General features: G+C 48.6%; 1 protein-coding gene across 1 annotated transcript; it reads right to left on the bottom strand.

Moving 5' to 3' along the window:
- Positions 1-4,524: 4,524 nt before the first annotated feature.
- Positions 4,525-20,195, bottom strand: LOC144695545 (putative G-protein coupled receptor 139). Its single transcript, XM_078566417.1, has 2 exons — positions 20,132-20,195; positions 4,525-5,435 (listed from the first exon to the last, which is right to left on the bottom strand). Exons 1-2 carry the CDS (start codon positions 20,193-20,195, stop codon positions 4,525-4,527), a joined length of 975 nt encoding a protein of 324 aa, XP_078422543.1.
- Positions 20,196-21,040: the final 845 nt, after the last annotated feature.

Genomic DNA, 21,040 nt, shown 5'->3' with positions numbered 1-21,040 from the left:
AGCAGTGGTGGGGGGGGCCCGCTGGCCGAGGTGTAAAATGACGGGACGATTTTGGGTGGAACTCCCGACATCACCCCGCATCATTTCCATTTTCCGGTCGGCGGGGGCGCAGCCGAGTCAGCTGTGCGCTCACCAACCTGTCAACGGCAGATTGAGGCTATTGGAAAACTAATTAAGGTAATTAATGGACCTGACCGTCCAACCTTAATGTTGGCGGGCAGGCCAGGAGCTCTGGCATGTTTGGGAAAACCCATCAAACCTCATCCCCGGGCGGGATGAGGTTTCATGAGGGTATTTAAATTTTTAATAAAAGTTTCAATAAAAGCTATGGACATGTCCCAACTCAAGTGACAGTGTCACATGAGGGGACAAGTCAGGGAAATCTTTCTATCATTTGTATAACAATTTTTAATTTGGAGCTGATCTCCCTGAGGCAGCACTTAGCCTCAGGGAGATAAATGCTCTCTTAAAGAGCACACTGTCGGCTGAGGGAAACCCCCTCCGTTCGCACAGGAAGCACATGGCGCTTCCTGGTGGACGTCATGCTGGGCGGGCCTTAATTGGCCTGCCCACGTAAAATGGCAGTGCGGCCCTGATTGGGAGTGCCAATCGGAGGCACACCTGCCTGCGCCCGCTCCCACACTTGCCCCCACTGTGGAGGGAAAATTTTTCCCTGCATGTTTTCAAGAAGGAGTTAGGTATAGCTCTTGGTGTGAAAGGGATCAAAGGGCATGGGGAGAAAGCGAGAGCAGGCTATTTAGTTGGATGATCAGCCATGATCATAATGAATGGCGGAGCAGGCTCGAAGGGCCAAATGGCCTACTCCTGTTTCTATGTTTCTATGTTAAGAGGGGAGGGATGGGGGAGTTGGGAACAGAAAATAAGAAATAAGAAAGGGAAATGGTAGAGAGAGAAGGGAGAGGGCAGGATGGCGGGTGCTGGGGAGAGGAATAGCGGAGGAGGTGGGGGAGAGGAGAATAGAAAGGGGGATGGGAGACAAGGGGCATAGGCAAAGGGAGATGGGGAGAGTGGGGTGGGAGAAGGGGAATGGGGAGGAGGAAAAGCTTTGGGGAATGGGAAAAAGGAATAGTGAAGCTGGAAATGTGGAGGGAGAATGGTGAGGCAGATTGGGTAGGGGGATTGGGGCAGGGGGTGTGGGAGCGGAATGGGGAGAGGGGATTAGTGAGGGGGAATGCAGGAGGGGGAGTAGGGAATGATGGAGAGTGAATGAGGCTGGATTATCGTGTGTGATGTTATGTGTGGGGTAACGTGTCTGTCGATTATTTTTTGTTCACCTCCTTTTACAAATAAGTAACACATATTCACTGAAATTTGTACTCCAGCCCCTACACCCCTCGCTATCTATGTAAGCTCCTCCAGCCCCTACACCACTCTTTATCTCCGTAACCTCCTCCAGCCCCTAAACCCCTTCCTATCTCTGTAACCTCCTCTAGCCCCTAAACCCCTCCCTATCTCTGTAACCTCCTCCAGTCCTTTCAACTCCCCCTATCTCTGCAAACACCCCCAGTCCCTATACCGCTCACTACTTCTTTAACCTCTTCCAGTCCCCTACACCCCTCCCTATCTCTATAACCTCCTCCAGCCCTGACACCCCTCCCTATCTCTGTAACCTCCTCCAGCCCCTACAACCCTCTCTATCTCTGTAAACTCCTTCAGCCCCTACACTCCTTGCTATCTTTGTAACCTTCTCCAGCCCTACACCCCTTACTATCTCTGTAACTTCCTCCAGCCCCTACAATCCTCCCTAACTTTGTAACCTCCTTCAGCCCCTGCACCCCTCCCTATTTCTGTAGCCTCCTCCATCCTTCACCCCTCCATATCTCTGTAACCTCCTCCAGCCCCTATACCCCTCCCTATTTCTGTAGCCTCCTCCAGCCTTCACCTCTCCCTATCTCTGTAACCTCATTCAACCCCTACACCCCTCCCTATCTCTGTAACCTCTTCCAGCCCCTACACCCCTTCCTATCTCTGTAACCTCCTCCAGCCCCTACACCCCTCCCTATCTCTGTAACCTCCTCCAGTCCCTACACCCCTCCCTATCTCTGTAACCTCCTCCAGCTCCTACACCCCTCCCTATCTCTGTAACCTCCTCCAGCCCCTACACCCCTTCCTATCTCTGTAACCTCCACCAGTCCCTACACCCCTCCCTATCTCTGTAACCTCCTCCAGCCCCTACACTCCTCCCTATCTCTGTAACCTCCTCCAGCCCCTACACTTCTCCCTATCTCTGTCGCCTCCTCCACCCTACACCTATCCCTATCTCTGTAACCTCGTTCAGCCCCTGCACCCCTCCCTATCTCTGTAACCTCTTCCAGCCCCTACACTCCTCCCTATCTCTGTAACCTCCTCCAGCCCCTACACTTCTCCTTATCTCTGTATCCTCCTCCAGTCCCTACACTCCTCCCTACCTCACTGCTTCTCCAGTGTGATCTCTTGCACATCCCCGATTTTAATCACTCCATATTGGCGGTCATGTGCTCAGTTGCCTCGGCCCTAACCTCATCAATTTCCACCTTAATCCTCTCCACAGCTCTTCCCTCCTTCACAATGTTATTTATCATTAACCACTCTGAGCAATCATTTTGTTACTATCGCTGTCCTAATGTCGTCTTTACTGTCTCCTTGTGGAAACCTGTTCGATAATCACTTTACTACGTTATAACATGTTGTTCTTGCTGATATTTGCTAAACATAGACAACTTTCAGGATGTGTCTTTAAACCAAAGCCCTGTCTGCTCTCTGAAGTGGACATAAAAGATCCCATGGCCACCAGAGAAAGAACAGAGGCAGCGAGAGAGAGAGAGAGAGAGAAAGAGGGGGGTGAGAATCCGGTCATGGGAATGAAAGGGAGACAGACTCGACTGGGAGTAAAGCAGAGGGGAGTTCTTCCTGATGTCCCAGCTAATAATTATACCTCAACTAACAGCACTTTATAAAAAAGCTTCAGTTAATCAGCTCATAGACTCTTTGCTGTTTGTGAGAACTTACTGGGTGTGTGAAAATGTGGAGCTAGCTACCAGAGTGTATTTTAATGTCTGGGAAAAAGGAATAGGAGGATATGATGAGAGGATGAGATGAAGTTGGATGGCAGGAGGTTTATGTGGGGCATAAACCCCAGCAGGGACCTGTTGGGTTGAATGTCCCATTTCTGTGCTGTAAATTCTCTATGAAACACTTTGGGATGTCCTGAGGTTGTGAAAGATGCTCCACTCGAAAAGCAAGTTCCTTCAGGCCCCTCTGAAAATGGGGAGGATTGGGCTGTGACTTCAGCTGCCCCAGCACGAAACTCTGGAGTGCCCTCCCTAAACCCCCTCCCTCCCTCCCTGTCTGCCTGTCTCTGTTTCTCTCTCTTTCTCACTCCTCCTTCAATACCACCTTAAAACCAAGCACTTTGACCAATCTTTTGGTCACCTGCCCGAATATCTCCTTATATAGTTTGATATTATGTTAGATAATCCATTTTGTGATGCACCTTGGAATGTTTTCCTGCATTAAACATGTTTAATAAATGAAAGTTAATCTAACAGCAAATGAGTTAAAGGACAATACTGCGGGTGTTGGAGATCTGAAGTAAAAAACAGAATGTGCCTGGAAAAACTCAGCAGGTTTGGCAGGCATCTGTGGAGAGAGAAATGTTCAGTGTGACTTTCCTTCGGAGATAGGATTTTTATGAGGCCATTTGGCCCATTGAGTCTGCTCCACTATTTAGCAACAGCATGGCTGACCTTCCAGCTCAACTCGACTTTCCAGCACAAACTCCATATCCCTCGATTTCCTTGGTCGATTTCAGCATTTTACAAGAACAGAGTGGTCGAGGGTTTATTTTTGTTTTCATGAGAGTGATGATGTAAAAAAGCGATGGATAAAACACAAGGAGAAAACCGTTCACAATGTCAGTTAATATGAAAACCAGGAGGGAACTCAACCCCGTCCATCCAAGCAGCCAGTGACCTGAGACGCTGGGGCCTTTGGATCCTGTGTTCTGCTTGTCCCTGCTCACTCAGCCCGGGTTTAATTTCCCTCCCTAGGGCCTTCGGCAGGGCTTGTCCAGGCCCCAACACACACCAGAATGGAGGGAGAGAGAGAGAGGGAGAGATAGAGGAGTGTTGGAGGAAACTGGGTCGGGAATGAAAGGGAGACAGACTTAATAAAATGTCTCTAAAAATAATTGATAGACCTTATAGTTTATTGACACAAGAATATTTCAGCATCTGCCGCATTTTGTTTTTTCTAATAAGTATTTTTCTTTCTGCGCGGATGTGAGGAGCTGAGAATTGAACCTGTGGAGGAGAGACTGTGGCTGCACTTTCCCCCTCCTGCCCTATAGGGGGTGCTCTGACTCTATTCCTTCCCCTCCACGCCCCCGCCCCCCCCACATACGCCATTGCTACTGGGGGTATTTTTAGATTCTCAGCAATTCCAGCTGTCATTGAGCTGATGGAATCTGGGTATAAAAGTTACATTGATGAACTGGAATCACTGGGACCCGCCTCTGGGCCGCTCTCAGTTGTTTTGTTTATTCATTAATTGAATAATTGATGTAACCGGATATTTCACCATGCTCTTGAACTGCTCCCTGAATTTGGACTGAGTCAGCCCATAAATAAATGTGTTTGAACAGCAACTTAAATCCATCAACATAATTGAAACTTCTGCAAAGATGTATAAAGAATCATTGTAATATTCAGAATTAATTCCTGTAATGATATAATATAAGAAGTATGTAATGTATAAAAACCACAGGAGTATGAAGCTGCCGGATACGGTGAAGAGTAAAATCACAGACTTCCTTCTGCTCTCCATCTCTGGGTCACTGCGATTCTCTCCCTTGCTCTGACCCCTCAGTCCCTTACGGACTCGGCTGGTCACTAAAATGTATCTGACTGTCAGGGCATTGAGCAAGAGGATTAAAACGAATGGGAGCAATGGGGTTAAAACCTTATCAAACCAGTCAACTGCTACCCATGTGGGATCAGTATAATAATATGGCTTTTCTTTGCAGAACCAGGGAACATTGTTGATGATCTCTCCAGGTTCAAATCTAAAGTAGAAGGGAACATTTTTCAAACAGAGCAGAATGCAGGTTGTTGATAGAACCACAGCTGCAGTTTTCTTGGTGCAATATTTTGTTTTCAGCTTCTGACAACAAATGGCTACAAATCGATCAAAGGAGAAAGTGACGGTGAACCAGACAGAGCATTCTGAGGCTGCATAAAGCAGGACAATAGTTATACTACATACAGGGGTGATTTCAAGGAAAGATACAGGGAAATAGTAAAAACTGATCCGATGCAATAAGACAGCACTGATAATGAACAGTAGGTCTGCTGTTGCCATGGCCACCAGGTAGCGAGTGGTACAGGTGGAGAGACCGCACTTTCCCTGGGACAGGGTCACAATCACCACTAAATCAACTGTAAGAGAGCAAAGGGAAAAGAGACCGGAAATTACTGATCTTTGATTCTCTGTGTCTGGTCATCGGAGTCAAGGTCAGATGTCAAATTTTTAAAAATTAGCCAGCAACTCAAACCTAACCTAAATCTGACCATTATTGGTTTCAATGGGGGGAGAGGTGGCGGGAGCGGTGAGGTGGGGGTGTGGTGGGTCAGGTGGGCAAATAAACCCAACCCAAATATAACCATTTTCGGGTATAATGATGGGATGGTAACAGGGGAGCAAATAGCCAACCAGCCTCAATATTTTAATCAGGCTGGCAGGGTCTTATTTTTCCTGTTACAGAGGTATAACTGCTCATGCTTCCCAGCCTTCAGACAATGTGACAGTCCCCACACCCTAACGATGCAGCCCATGCCATTAATATCCAGGTTCGAATTCGAGCCAAAAGGAAATACTGAGACTGAAATAAATCTGATTTAAAAAAGAGAAATGCTGAAAACACTCAGCAGGTCAGGCGTCATCTGTGGAGAGAGAAACAGCATTAAAATTTCAGGTCAACAATCCTTCATCAGAAATGGAAGGCATTAGAGATTAATGGTTTTCAAGCAATGGTTCAGCCAGATAAATATATGGTCGGGTGAGAGAGGATAGAACAAAGGGGAATATGGGTGGAGGGCGGAGTGATCCAATGACTGCACAGTCAGAGTGGGGCTGGGGTGTAGAATTAAAATGGCAACGCGAATGGAAGAATCAGTCTCACACTTGAGGACTAAATGGAAGTGTCCGTCAAAGCAATCACTCAATCCTCATTTGGTCTCTCCAATGTAGAGGAGACCATGTCATAGGGAACGAATACAGTTACTAAACTGGAACAAATTCAGGTGAATCACTGTTTCAACTGCACGGAATGTTTGGGACCCTCAAAAGTGGGAAGGAAGGAGGTTAAAGGAAAGGGGTTGCATTTAGAGTGCTTTTATTTATTTTTATTTTTTATTCATTTATGGTATGTGGGCTGTGCTGGCTGGGCCGGCATTTATTACCCATCCCTAGTCGCCCTTGAGAAGGTGGTGGTGAGCTGCCTTCTTGAACCACTGCAGTCCATGTGGTGTAGGTACACCCACAGTGCTGTTAGGGAGGGAGTTCCAGGATTTTGACCAAGTGACAGAGAAGGAACAGCGATATAGTTCCAAGTCAGAATGGAGGGGAACTTCCAGGTGGTGGTGTTCCCATCTATCTGCTGCCCTTGTCTTTCTAAATGGTAGTGTCTTGGGTTTGGAAGGTGCTGTCGAAGGAGCCTTGGTGAATTCCTGCAGTGCATCTTGTAGATGGTACACACTGCTGCTACTGTGAGTCAGAGGTGGAGGGAGTGAATGTTTGCGGATGTGGTGCCAATCGAGCGGGCTGCTTTGTCCTGGACGGTGTCAAGCTTATTGAGTGTTGTGAGAGCTGCACTCATACAGACAAGTGGGGAGTATTCCATCACACTCCTGACTTGTGCCTTGTAGATGGTGGACAGGCTTTGGGGAGTCAGAAGGTGGGTTACTCATCACACTATTCCTAGCCCCTGATCTGCTCTTGTAGCCACAGTATTTATATGGCTGGTCCAGTTCAGTTTCTGGTCAATGATAACTCCCAGGATGTTGATGGTGGAGGATTCAGTGATGGTAATGCCATTGAACAGCAAGGGGTGATGGTTAGATTCTCTCTTGTTGGAGATGGTCATTGCCTGGCACTTGTGTGGTGCAAATGTTATTTGCCACTTGTCAGCCCAAGCCTGGATATTGTTCAGGTCTTGCTGCATTTGGGCATGGACTGCTTCAGTATCTGAGGAGTCGCAAATGGTGCTGAACATTGTGCAATCATCAGCGAACATCCCCACTTCTGACCTTATGATGGAAGGAAGGTCATTGATGAAGCAGCTGAAGATGGTTGGGCCGAGGACACTGCCCCGAGGAACTCCTGCGGTGATGTCCTGGAGATGAGATTACTGATCTACAACAATCACAACCACCTTCCTTTGTGCTAGGTATGACTGCAACCAGTGGAGAGTTTCCCTCTGATTCCCATTGAATCCAGTTTTGCTAGGGCTTCTTGATGCCAAACTCTGAGAAATGTGGCCTTGATATCAAGGGCAGTCACTCTCACCTCACCTCGGGAGTTCAGCTCTATTGTCCATGTTTACATCCAGGCTGTAATGAGGTCAGGAACTGAGTGGCCCTGTCGGAACACAAACTGGGTGTCAGTGAGCTGAGCAAGTGCCGCTTGATAGCACTGTTGATGACCCCTTCCATTACTTTACTGATAATCGAGAGTAGACGGATGGGACAGTAATTGGCTGGGTTGGATTTGTCCTGCTTTTTGTGTACAGGACATACCTGAGCAATTTTCCACATAGCTGGGTAGATGCCAGTGTTCTAGCTGTACTGGAACAGCTTGGCTAGGGGCACGACAAGTTCTGGAGCACAAGTCTTCAGTACTATTGCCGGAATATTGTCAGGGCCCATAGCCTTTGCAGTATCCAGTGCCTTCAGCCATTCCTTGATATCACGTGGAGTCAATCAAATTGGCTGAAGACTGGCATCTGTGATGCTGGGGACCTCCGGAGGAGGCCGAGATGGATCATCCACTCGGCACTTCGGGCTGAGGTTGGTAGCAAATGCTTCAGCTTTATCTTTTGCACTGCTGGGTTGGGTTCCGCCATCATTGAGGATGGGGATATTCGTGGAGCTTCCTCCTCCAGTGGGTTGTTTAACTGTCCACACCATTCATGACTGGAAGTGGCAGGATTGCAGAACTTGGATCTGATCCATTGGTTGTGGGATTACTTAGCCCTGACTATCATTTGCTGCTTATGTTGTTTGGCATACAAGCAGCCCTGTGTTATAGCTTCACCAGGTTGACATCTAACTTTTAGGTATGCCTGGTGCTGCTCCTGGCATGCCCTCCTGTAATCTTCATTGAACCAGGGTTGATTCCCTGGCTTGATGGTAATGGTAGAGTGGGGGATATGCCATGCCATGATGTTACAGATTGTGTTCGAGTACAATTCTGCAGCTGCTGATGGCCCACAGCACCTCATGGATGCCCTTGAGTTGCTAGATCTGTTGAAAATCTATTCCATTTAGCACAGTGGTAGTGCCACACCAAACAATGGAGGGGATCCTCAATGTGAAGCTGGGAGTTTGTCTCCACAACGGCTGTGCGGTGGTGACTCCTAACAACACTGTGATGGACAGATGCATCTGCGGCAGGCAGGTTGGTGTGATGAGGTCAAGTATGTTTTCCCCTCTTGTTGGTTCCCTCACCACCTGCTACAGACCCAGTCTAGCAGCTATCTCCTTTAGGACTCAGACAGCTCGGTCAGTAGTGGTGCTACCGAGCCATTCTTGGTGGCGGACATTGAAGTTCTCCACCCAGAGTACACTCTAAGCCCTTGACACTCTCAGTGCTTCCTCCAAGTGGTGTTCAACATGGAGGAGCACTGATTCATCAACTGAGGGAGGGCAGTGCATTGTAATCAGCAGGAGGTTCCCTTGCCCATGCTTGACCTGATGCCATGAGACTTCATGGGGTCCAGAGTCGATGTTGAGGACTCCCAGGGCAACTCCCTCCTGACTGTACACCACTGTCTTGCCACCTCTGCTGGGTCTGTCCTGCCAGTGGGACAGGACATATGCAGGGGATGGTGATGGTGGTGTCTGGGACATTATCTGTAAGGTATGATTCCATGAGGATGACTATGTCAGGCTGTTGCTTGACTAGTCTTGTGAAGAAACTCTCCCAATTTTAGCACTAGCCCCCAGGTATTTTTTAGGAAGTTACCGGGGGAAGGAGAGTTGGATACGATGAAAGAGGGGACCAGGGTTTTGCAAGGGATAGGGGCAGGAGAGGAGAGGAAGATGGGTTTGGTGCTGGATTGGTGAAGATAGCAGGTCTGTTGAATATGCAAGGTGAGGGCAAGGGAAACCTTATCCTGGTTCTGGCAGGGAGGGGAAGGGGCGATGGCAGTAACACGGGAAATTAGGTTGGCATGGTTGAGGCTCCTGTCAAACGCGGTGGAATCTGAGGAAGCACTGGTGTGGAAGGTGGCATCATCTGAAAAGATGGAACAGCGATTGAGCAACTGGGAGAATGGAAATGGAGTCATTCCAGGAAGCAGGAAGGGGGCAGGTCCCATTAAACTGTGGGAGTCAGTGTGTTTAAAGTAGAGATTGATTAACAGCCATTTTCCTGAGATGGAGAGATGGAGATAGGGAGTCAAGGAAGGGAAGTGTTGAGATGGACCATGTTGTACGAAATAGGAACCTTTATAAATTGGATTTTTTAGTTGCATAGAACTCTAATCATATTATCTGGCACAGCATTACTTCACTTTCCAGGTGAAGAAAACATAAACAATTCTAAGGAGTCAGGGAATAAGACAAGGTAGAGATAAAGGTCACAAAGATTGAACTCCTACACTGAGTGACGAGACTCTACAAACATTCCTGAACTGATAGCAGGAAGCCTTCTAGAGTCCTGAGTGCTGCCTTTATCTAGCAAATTGACCCTGGCATGAAGCAAAATACAAAGTGACCTCGAGCCAGGTGATGGACAGGGGCAAGGTGACTATTCTGGCACCTTAGGTACTTGTCCTGCCTTCATTGGTTAGGAAGTTTCAAACATGTGATTGACACAGGGTAAACTACCTAGAAATAAAGTAGATTAATGAGTGCCCGGAGACAGGGGGCAATCCTCGTCAGGCTGCCCACCTTCTTCTGATGGAAGATGGACCATGGAAGATGAAGGAAGACTGGGGGCAGGGTTCCCGAACACCTCGACTAGAGAGCAGAAGGCTGCCATCACAAGCTACTGAGATCAATTCAGTCCATACGAGCCCCCGATTTGTCCTCTGGGATCAATGAACCACTCTCATGACATGGGTTGTATTCGTTTCCTGTATATTAAGTTAGTGCATCATCTCTAAACTGTTACTTCTTAATAAATTGCCTGAAATTTACTTACAAATACTCGACTGCCTATCTTAGGTATCTGTGGCTCCCGAACCCAAAAGCCTCACAATGAGATGATGAGGGAGCCGCGGGAATTAGCCGCTTGGTGATGAACTTTTCCAGTTGTGGGTGGAAGAATGAAATGGAGCCGACACAGTCATCGATATACAGGAAAACAAAATGAATGGAGGGGACCTGTGGAGGGTTGGAACACATACCCCTCACATATCCCTCAAAACAGCAGCAGAGCTGGGACTGACTGCGCTCCCATGGCACACAATTCCCAGGCAGGGATATCTCAATGTTTACACTGTGCCCAACACACCTGGACTTAGCAGCGGGGACATTGCAAAGGGACCAGGATCTGAAGCAGGATCCAGTGAGGCTTTTCATTCCCAGTCCGGAGCCATCGAAGGAGAGAAGCTGTTCCAGTGGGAATTGCTAATGAGTAGAACCAACTCGTCAATTCCAAATGGAGCCGACAGAAAGAATGAGCGGGAATGGTTGAGGGAAACTGGATGGGCATTGACCTCCCGTTGTTCATCGGCTAAGAAGTCAACTGCTGTGAGCCTGAGGGCAGCTCGGGGTTCATGGAATTTGGTCCTCAGAGCGGAGGAAAGACGTGGGCAGATATATAAATGGACTTCAGAAAGAAGAAAGTCATGTGTGTCGTGGGACTGTGGGAGCAGCAGGAAGGGGGGAATGGGGATTCAGTCTGAACATTGGAACATGGGGATTAGGAGCAGGTGTAGGCCATGTGGCCTTCCCCAAGCCTGCTCCACTGTTCAACTAGATCATGGCTGATTTTCTCCCTCCTCGCCATTTTCCCCACACGATCCCCATATCCCTTTCTGCCTTTAATATCCAGAAATCTATTGACCTCTGTCTTGAACATGCTCAATGACTGAGCTTCCACAGCCCTCTGGGGTAGACGGTTCCAAGGATTCACAACCCTCTTAGTGAAGAAATTCCTCCTCATCTCAGTCCTAAATGGCCTACCCCTTATTATGAGACTGTGCCCCCTGGCTTTGGCCCAGACTCCTTCCCCCACCCCCTCCAGCCAGGGTAAACATCCTTCCTGCATCTACCCTGTCGAACCCTGTAAGAATTTTGCATGTTTCCACCATCTCCCATTCTTCCAAACTCTAGAGAAAACAGGCCCAGTCTCCTCAATCTCCCCTCATAGGACAATCCCACCATCCCAGGAATCAGTTTGGTGAACCTCTATTGTACTCCCTCTTTGGCGAGTAGATCTACCCTTAGGTCAGGAGACTAAAACTGCACACCATACTCCATGTGCGGTCTCACCAAGGCTCTGTATAATTGTAGAAAGACATCTTTACTCCTGTGCTCAAACCTTGTTCTCAAATCCTCTAGCAATAAGGGGGCAAGAGAGAAAGATAGAGAGAGAGGGTTGTCTGTAGTGGGCAGAAGTAAACTGGCAAATAATTCTTGGATAAATTCATCAACTTCCAGAAATTTAAGGTAGAAACAGGGAGATAATTAATAAGAAAAGCAGCAAAGGGTCCCAGATGCACAGATTCACAAATCATTTAAAGTTGCAACACTGGTCATGAAAATTCAAACAAAGCACTGAGATTTATTTTGAGAGGAAGAGAGTTGAAAATTAACGAGGTTATATTAAACTTATGTAGAACTTTGGTTAAACCATAAATAAGGCACTGTGTACAGTTCTGGTCTCTATATTACAAAAAGGATTTGGAGACACAGTGGAAGGTGCAGAATCTTTTAGACAGATAATATCGGAACTGAGAGATTATGGGCGCAATCGCCCGGTCCCATTGGCGGCAGGCATCATGAGCGGACAATATGGTGAGAAGGCCAAAGATTGATTTCACGCCATTGTGAAGCCAGATTGCGATGGTCTGCCCAAGCCGTCAATGGCGGGCTGTCTTTCCCGCCATCCAATGTCAAGAGCTTAGCTTTAATCCATTTGCATCTCATTATTGTGCCCTCATGCCCAAATCATCCCCCCGGGTCAAATTTACCGCCCACGTTGGCGTGACTCCAGAATGGCGAGCTTCACGACTGCCTTTAAAAGGTGTGCACCTGGCGGCCTTGAACTTTGAGGGGAACTCGGAGGTGAGTGCACACAACCTTGCGCAGCGCTCATGAGCATCGCCCATAGGACATCAAGGAAGAGGCACTGAGCATTCACTGGAGAGTCACAGGCGAGTCGCTTTCTCCCGGCTGGTTTTCAGTGCGGTGCCGGGACAAGGACTCCAGTGCGGGTCAGGCTGGGGGACAAGGCAGCACAGGCTGAAGGAAGTACACGAGCGCATGTCAGGGGAGTGGGGAGAAGGGGGGCGAGGGAAATGGTCACGGGCTTGGAAAGGCTGGTCTGAAGTGAGCATTCTTCCGCAGCTGAAGCCGTTCAGCAGCAGCTCCGTCGATACGCTCGGAGTCGGGCCTCTGAAGCTTTTCTGCCCAGTCAAGCAACACAAAAGCACAAAGATGCCACCAATTGCTCCAGAACTTTTCACCCCTCGGGCTCAGACTGCAAATTAATGTGGGTTTTAGGGGGCAGCGGAGCAATTGGCCGACTGGACAAGTCGTACAACCCCCTTGTGAAAGGTGACCACAGCGCAGTCACTGGTGGAGGCGCTCACAGCCCCTTGCAATGTCTTTATTAAGACTTGGACCAGTATCTACCATGGTTCAAGGTATCAGAACAGCCTTGCAGTGCGGGTTAGGAGAATGCCTGCGCCTGAGCTGAGAGCACAGCATGCAGTCCAGTGGGAAAAGCTGCTGTCAATCGGTCAAGTGGAGTGGAGCGGAGATGCGTAGGGTTTTGGACAGCCATGAAGCACACTGGACACTGACCATCCAAGTGGTGGCCAGCACTCTCCTGCATGGATGAAGGGGCCTTCCGATTTAACCAAGAGAGGTTCTTAGGATGTATATGCTAACCCACTCATCTCTCTCTTTGATTCTGCAGGAGGAGAACATCAGGGTCATGGAGCCTGGGGATTTAGCGCTATGCCTCATGGCTTACAGGGAGCAGAGGAGAAGAAGAAGACAGCGGCGGAGGAGCCTGGCTCGGCAAAGAGAAGGGCACCTCCCTCAGGGCTTGCTGTGCACATAGCTGAAGATCCACAGTGAGACCATCGCACTGGCCAGACGAGGCAGGCGCGTTTGTGGGGGGGCCTCATAGCCACAAGGTTCATGGAGGGTGATGACGAGATGCAGTGAGGACACTCCATAGATCTTCACATAGCCTCTGAGGATGTCTGACTCCTATCTGGCTGATGGTCGCTCGTAGGTGCCTCGCTAGACTCAGGGTCTATAGACGGCCCCTGTCATTCCTGCAGATGACTGAGATGCAGCGTCACCGAAGGCTGTGTATGTAGAGGGAACTGGTCAGTCACATGTGCCACCTGCTGCAGGATTTGGCGCCACGGGGACATGGAGGGCATCCACTGTCAGTGGCAGTGAAAGTGACCGTGACACTCAATTTTTAAACCAGTGGCCCCTTCCAGGGCTCCACAGGTGACCTGTGCAGTATCTCGCAAACCTCCACAGGCAAGTTTATCCAGGAGGTCACGGGCACCATCTTCACAAAGGCTCAGAACGCTGTGAATTTCTCCCAGGATCAGGAAAACCAGGAAGCAAAAGCGCTGGGATTTGCCCAGATCTCAGGTTTCCCACTGGTGCAGGGTACCATCGATTGCACTCACGTGATGCTCGGATCTCTATGGCAACAAGCAGCCAACTACATAAACCACAAGGGCTTCCACTCGCTGAATTTCCAGCTGCTGCACGACCACCATAAATGCATCCTACAGATCTGTCCGTGATTCCCAGGGAGTGTCCACAAGACCTACACCCTTAGCAGCTCTCAGATCTCTGACGTCTTCCAGGGTCTAGAAATGCTGCAGGGATGGCTCTTTGGGACAAGGGATACTCACAGAGGACGTGGTTTAAGATGCCTTTGCAGTGGCCTCAGGTTGCAGCAGAGGTTCGGGTGCCTTGACATGTCCGGTGGAGCACTGCAATACAGTCCCAAGAGGGTGTCGCGCATCATCATCACTTGCTACGCGTTTCACAGCCTGGCGCTACAATGGGATGGGGACCTAATTGAGCAAGAGATGGACGAGCTGCATGTCTCCTCTGATGAGAAGGACATAAAAGGGGATGAGGGTGATGAGGTCCTTGAAGGTGAGGATGCCAGTGATGAGGCCATCGCACTGGCCAGGCGAGGCAGGCACACTCAGGAGGCCCTCTTAGCCGCAAGATTCGTGGAGGATGATGATGAGATGCAGTGAGGACACTCCACAGATCTTCACATAGCCTCTGAGAATGTCTGACTCCTGTCTGGCTGAGGGCAGCTCGCTTGTGCTCTGTGATCAGGGTCATATCATAGAAACGCAGCCGTGAAACTTTAAAAGCTCCTGATCTTTTGTCAGCCTTCAGTACCTGATCCCTTCAGGAGCACAGCATCATCAGACACAGATGTTGAAGAGATGGGGGACAGCCCCACCTCAAAGGTGCTGAGAGCACACAGAGAGAATGGCAGAACTCTGTGATACCTGCCCACGGCATTCTGGCAGCAATGACCAGCACCATCGAGGTGCAGGCATCAGTAATGTGTCCAGGGAGTGTGAGACCGGACCATCACTTTGGTCTGAAGATTACACACTGCGCAGGGAAGAGGCCCTGGACTGAGACACCTGCCTTTATCTTGTGCAGGAGCCAAGGTTTCACATCTGAGTGACACGGGCACTGCTCATCATCACAAGGAGGTATAGACAAGTTTACTTACAACTGTGAACATTATGTACAAGTGATTAACATCCATGCCCAGGCTGTGCAGCCACACCTTCTTAACTTCCCTAACCAGGCCGCTATGTCTTGGTGCTCCCCAGACATCCACAGCGGATGTGGAGGCAGCCTGCTGATTGCGATGCCGTGTCTGTGATGACTTTGGCAGGTGTCCTCTGGAGGGCTGAAAACTGGTGGGCCCCGGCCTGCTTTGGGTGTCCTGCTGTGGGCCAGCTGCACCCTCCTCAGCCTGTGGAGCTGGAGCTGCGGGGGTCACAGGAAGAGGGGATTTGGATTGATCACGGAGTCACCTGGGTTGATGGCCCTCGGATGTCCAGCTGCTGATCCCCCTCCCTATGGGTGGCTCCTTGAGGAGAAGAGGAAGCTGCAGTGAAATCGAGTTGCCCCACACCCCTCTCACGTTGACAGTGTTGGAGGCCAACTATAGCGTCAGTGATGGAGTTCAGCCCGCACAGCAGTGCAGGACTGATGTCCTGGACCAAGGTCTCCATGGAGGCTGCCATCCTGCCAGTGTTGACCTCGGTGTGTTGGCCTCACGGCGCTATCACCTCAGACTGAAGGCAGACGGACTCCTCCATCGCCGCTTGCAATCTGAGGAGTGCAGCAGACATCCCTTCCTGATGTTCCCATGATTGTCTTTGCAGCTCCAGCAACTGATTGAGGAGCGAGTCCAGAGGCTCATCACCTGACTCGGACTCAGCACATTCCTTGCCTCCAGCAGTCCTCCCAGTGCCAGCGACCTCGGGTATCCCTGTCTCCGTCTGCTGTGGAACAGATTGTGTGCTGTGCTCACCAGATTGTGATCCCGAGGCTGCTCTACATCCAGGTCTCACCGAGGTGTGTGTCGCTGCGCTGGTGGAGGGTGTGAGTGAGCGCTGGGACGGGTCTTCAACTGTGCTGACCACAGGGTCCTCATTCGAGGTGCTCTCAGCACTGGGGCCTGGGCCATGGCTGCCTGAGGGCGACGTGGCAGATGTACCTTGGACAGAAAGTGGAGATTATTAGTGTGTGGCAGCCATATTACACACAGAACAGTGGGCTGAGGGTAGCACTGAGAGAGGGATGATATGGTGCAGGATTCTGATGTGGGTGTTCGCCCCCAGCCTCACCGTCACCATAGGAAAAGTTCACGTGTTCTCTGGCCAGTGCCAATGCCTGGCTCTCAAATGGAGTGAGGACCTTGATATCTACCCTGGGTCTGGGACGTCTCCCGCTGATTGTGAACAACCTTGTCCTGCAAAAAAACAGATAGAAACAGTGAGAGCTAGGCGCATGCCGGGCCCAATGAGAAGGATGCCAGGTGTGCGTGTGTGCTGAGTGGAGCCATGGACAGGGTGAGGAGGTGACCTCCAGAGGAGACGAGACCAGGTGGAGATTGTGAGGCTGTCTGTATGAGAGAGTGAGTAGTGATGTCCCTTGAGCTGGCAATGAGTGAGATGCCAGTGAATGTGTGATGGGCTTGTGAGTGTGTGAGTTTAGAGTGATGAGATGGTTTACTTACCCTGGCGGCACCGATGAGATCATTCATCCCCTTTCTGCACTGGATGGCCAACCTCTTGTATGCAGCATTGGCACTGACCACCACCTCCCAAGCCGGAGTTGTGAGACTGATGGGCCTCCAGCGGCCAGAGCGAGGATAGAGGGCATCACGCTGGGCCTCCACAGAGTCCAGAGGATGTCCTAGGGATGCGTAACTCAATATGGGGAGTGCTTGCTTCATGGCTTGTGGGGCCATGTCTTCACTGGAGCAGTCCTGGGCTGCAAACATTGAGAACTGTGTGTGTGGCTGCATTTTAAATATGGAGCCTGGAGTGAGGAAGCCCTGACAATATTCCGGCAATAGTACTTAAGTCTTGTGCTCCAGAACTTGCCGTGCCCCTAGCCAAGCTGTTCCAGTACAGCTAGAACACTGGCATCTACCTGGAAATGTGGAAAATTGCCCAGGTGTGTCCTGTACACACAAAGCAGGACAAATCCAACCTGGCCAATTACCGCCCAGCAGTCTATTCTCCATCAATAAAGTGATGGAGGGGGTCATCATCAATGCTATCAAGCGGCACTTGCTTCGCAATAATCTCCTCACTGATGCCTAGTTCAGGTTCCGCCAGGGCCACTCAGCTCCTGGCATCATTACAGTCTTGGTTCAAACCTGGACAAAAGAGTTGAACTCCCGAGGTGAGGTGAGAGTGTCTGCCCTTGACATCAAGGCCGCATTTGACCGAGTGTAAGGAGCCCTAGCAAAACTGGAGTCACTGGGGATCAGCGGGAAAACTCTCCGCTGGTTGGAGTCATACCTAGCACGAAGGAAGATGGTTGAGGTTGTTGGAGGTCAATCATCTCAGCTCCAGACATCACTGCAGGAGTTCCTCAGGGTAGTGTCCTCGGCCCATCCATCTTCAGCTGCTTCATCAATGACCTTCCTTCCATCATAAGGTCAGAAGTGAGGATGTTCGCTGATAATTGCACAATGTTCAGCACCATTCGAAGCAGCCTATGTTCAAATGCAGCAAGACCTGGACAATATCCAGGATTGGGCTGACAAGTGGCAAGTAACATTTGCACCACACAAGTGCCAGGCAATGACCATCTCCAACAAGAGAGAATCTAGCCATCACCCCTTGACATTCAATGGCATTACCATTGCTGAATCCTCCACTATCAACATCCTGGGGGTTAACATTGACCAGGAACTGAACTGAACAAGCCATATAAATACTGTGGCTACAAGAGCAGGTCAGAGGCTAGGAATTGTGCAATGAGTAACTCACCTCCTGACTCCTCAAAGCCTGCCCACCATCTACAAGTCACAAGTCAGGAGTGTGATGGAATGCTTTCCACCTGGATGAGTGCAACTCCAACAATAGTCAAGATGTTCGACCCCCTCCAGGACAAAGCAGCACGCTTAATTGGCACCACATCCACAAACATTCACTCCCCCCACCACAGATGAGCAGTGGCAGCAGTGTGTACCATCTACCAGTTGCACTGCAGGAACTCGCCAAGGCTCCTGAGACAGCACCTTCCAAACCCACAACTGCTACCATCTAAAAGGACAAGGACAGCAGGTGCATGGGAACAGCACCACCTGGAAGTTCCCCTCCAAGTCATCACTGTCCTGACTTGGAAATATATCGCCGTTCCTTCACTGTCGCTGGGTCAAAATCCTGGAACTCCCTCCCTAACAGCACTGTGGGTGTACCTACACCACATGGACTGCAACAGTTCAAGAAGGCAGCTCACCACCACCTTCTCAAGGGCAACTAGGGATGGGCAATAAATGCTGGCCCAGCCAGCGAAGCCCTCATCCCGTGAATGAACCCAAAAAAAAGGTCACGGTGTGACGGGCAAATCTGAGCCCACACACCAGCGACCTGGCGTGTTTCCCATGACTGCATTATTAATGAGGCGGGAAACGCCGGAAAACTGACAATATGGCAGGAAACTCCCCCATTATGGCTGGCGGGTTAAGCACCTTTTTTCAGGCCCGCTACAACACTTAGTGCAAATCTGGGATGATTCCGCCCTACAGTGCTGCAGAAAGAATGAACGGGTTGGGGTCTTTCTTTAGGAAGGATAATGCTGAGGGCAGGTCTCACAGAGGCGATAAAATTATGAATGGGTTTGATAAGGTCGCCATAGTGAAGATATTTCCAATTTGTGGGGGCTCATTAAAGGTCATTAAAATGAAATCATCACTAATAAATCTAAAAAGGCATTCAGGAGAAACGTTTTTACTTGAAGAACAGTTAGAATGTGGAACTCACGACTGCTTGGAGCTGTTAGGGTGAATAGCATGGATTCATTTAAGGGAAAACTAAGACAAAACATAAGGTGGAGAGCAGTAGAATGTTATATGGACTGGATTAAATGAAGAGATATAGGAGAAAACTCATGTGGACAGTTTAATAATGTTCGTATTTACTGCCCCCAGACTGTTTTATGAAAAGCAGAATTTGTGTTCTTCAGTGATAAATGTCTTTTCTCGAGGGGAACAGACCTTACTGAGCTAAGAGCAGAGATCAGTGCACATTATATGCATGGAGACTGAATCATAGATAATTACTGGTCCACCAAACATTAACAGTTACAGAAGTGGACAATTCGATGACCACAGTCTAATATTCACCTCATGCAAAGACTGATCATAAAAAAGACAACGTTCATGACCCAAAGATTCTCAGGACTGTGTTGAGGGAAGGGGATTAATCAGCACTAAAACAAGTAAAGTGTTTACAGTGATTATACTCAGTGTGAGAGTAAGTCATTGTCCAGAGTATTTGAATACGGTAAGCGTTGTTCTAATGTTTAATTATTAGTAAATAGTTAACAGAAAAGTACTGTGGTTGCTGGAAATCTGAAATAAGAACAGAAATGCTGGAAAAACTCAACAGGTCTGACAGCATCTGTGGAGAGAGAAACAGAATTCACGTTTCAAGTCCATATGACCCTTCTTCAGACTCTTTTCTGTTTTTAAGTAAATAGTTAACGTCTGTTTCTATTGGAACAGTTTATGCCACGACTGAACAATATCAATACATTTCACTGTATACATTTATTCACAAACATCTTCAACCAACAACAAAAATATCCTCCTTGGCCATTGATGACATTCAGAAACATGGAGACAGATCCATGGAGTGGAGAGATCAGTCACCCAAGCAATGACATAAAATAGAACAAACCTATTCTGGGTAGTGACCCACACTCTGCACAATAGAACAGTGACAGATACTCCCGATAATGCTTTACCTCTGACAGTGACCTACACTGATGTGTGATTCAGCTGCACACTCAAGCAAGTGATATCACTGATCGGGTGTCTGCCACTAGATCAGTATGTAGCATCACCGATGGCAGAGTAAAACCAAAGACCAGCTCACACACAGATTTTCATAACTTCAATGGTCACAGTGACTTACCAGGTACACCAATGATGGCAAGAATTGTGTAGTATATTTTCCCAAAGCTGTAAAATGATGCCATGTTTTTCTGTGAGCGACCTGTCCCTTTGTGCTGCAGGCAATCTCTCTGAATTAAACTCTTGGGTGATATGTTCACAGTGTCTTTTATACCTTGTAGGGTCTCCATGGAGACATTGAGGTTACAACATCGTTCAACATAATTTCTTTAAAAAAATAACAAGCAAACAGATTACGACAGCCGAGTTAACTCCCTGTTGTGATGGAATATATTTAGAGCTGAGATTAAATTGGAAAACCCTAAAGACTGAAAAATTTTGGTCACATTAATTAACCAATGAAAATTGGAAGCTGTATTCTCCCAGCAATGGTGTTGATCATTCAAACACCATCAGGTCCATCTCTAGATCTCACACTGTTTCAGTGATCACTTCGCTCTGCTGTGTCCATTCAGTAATTACATTTCAAATTTGAACTGCCCTCTCAGGGCTGCTCTACTGGACTCTGGGATGTGGATTCCCTCTTTAACTGTGACCATCCTGTTCAGTAATTAATGTGGGAGCGTTCTGTATATGGACCTTCAAAACAATAGAGCCGCCAAAAACATAGCAATCCCTCAAACTGATACAGTCCCTCAAACTAATACAGTTCCTCAAACTGATACAGTCCCTCAAACTATTGCAGGTCCTTAAACTGATACAGCCCCTCAAACTAAAACAGCCCCTCAAACTAATACAAACCCTCAAATTAATACAAACCCTCAAACTAATACAACCCCTCAAATTAATACTGCCCCTCAAACTAATACAGTAGCTGAAATTAATACAGTCCCTCAAACTAATACAGTCCCTCAAAATAATACAGACACTCAAACTAACACAGTCACTCAAACTAATACAGTCCCTCAAA

Source organism: Cetorhinus maximus, chromosome 21 (assembly GCF_964194155.1).
Source record: "Cetorhinus maximus chromosome 21, sCetMax3.hap1.1, whole genome shotgun sequence".
Taxonomy (NCBI): domain Eukaryota; kingdom Metazoa; phylum Chordata; class Chondrichthyes; order Lamniformes; family Cetorhinidae; genus Cetorhinus; species Cetorhinus maximus.
Note: the sequence above shows the minus strand (reverse complement) of the source record. Positions and strands in the feature narration are given on the sequence as shown.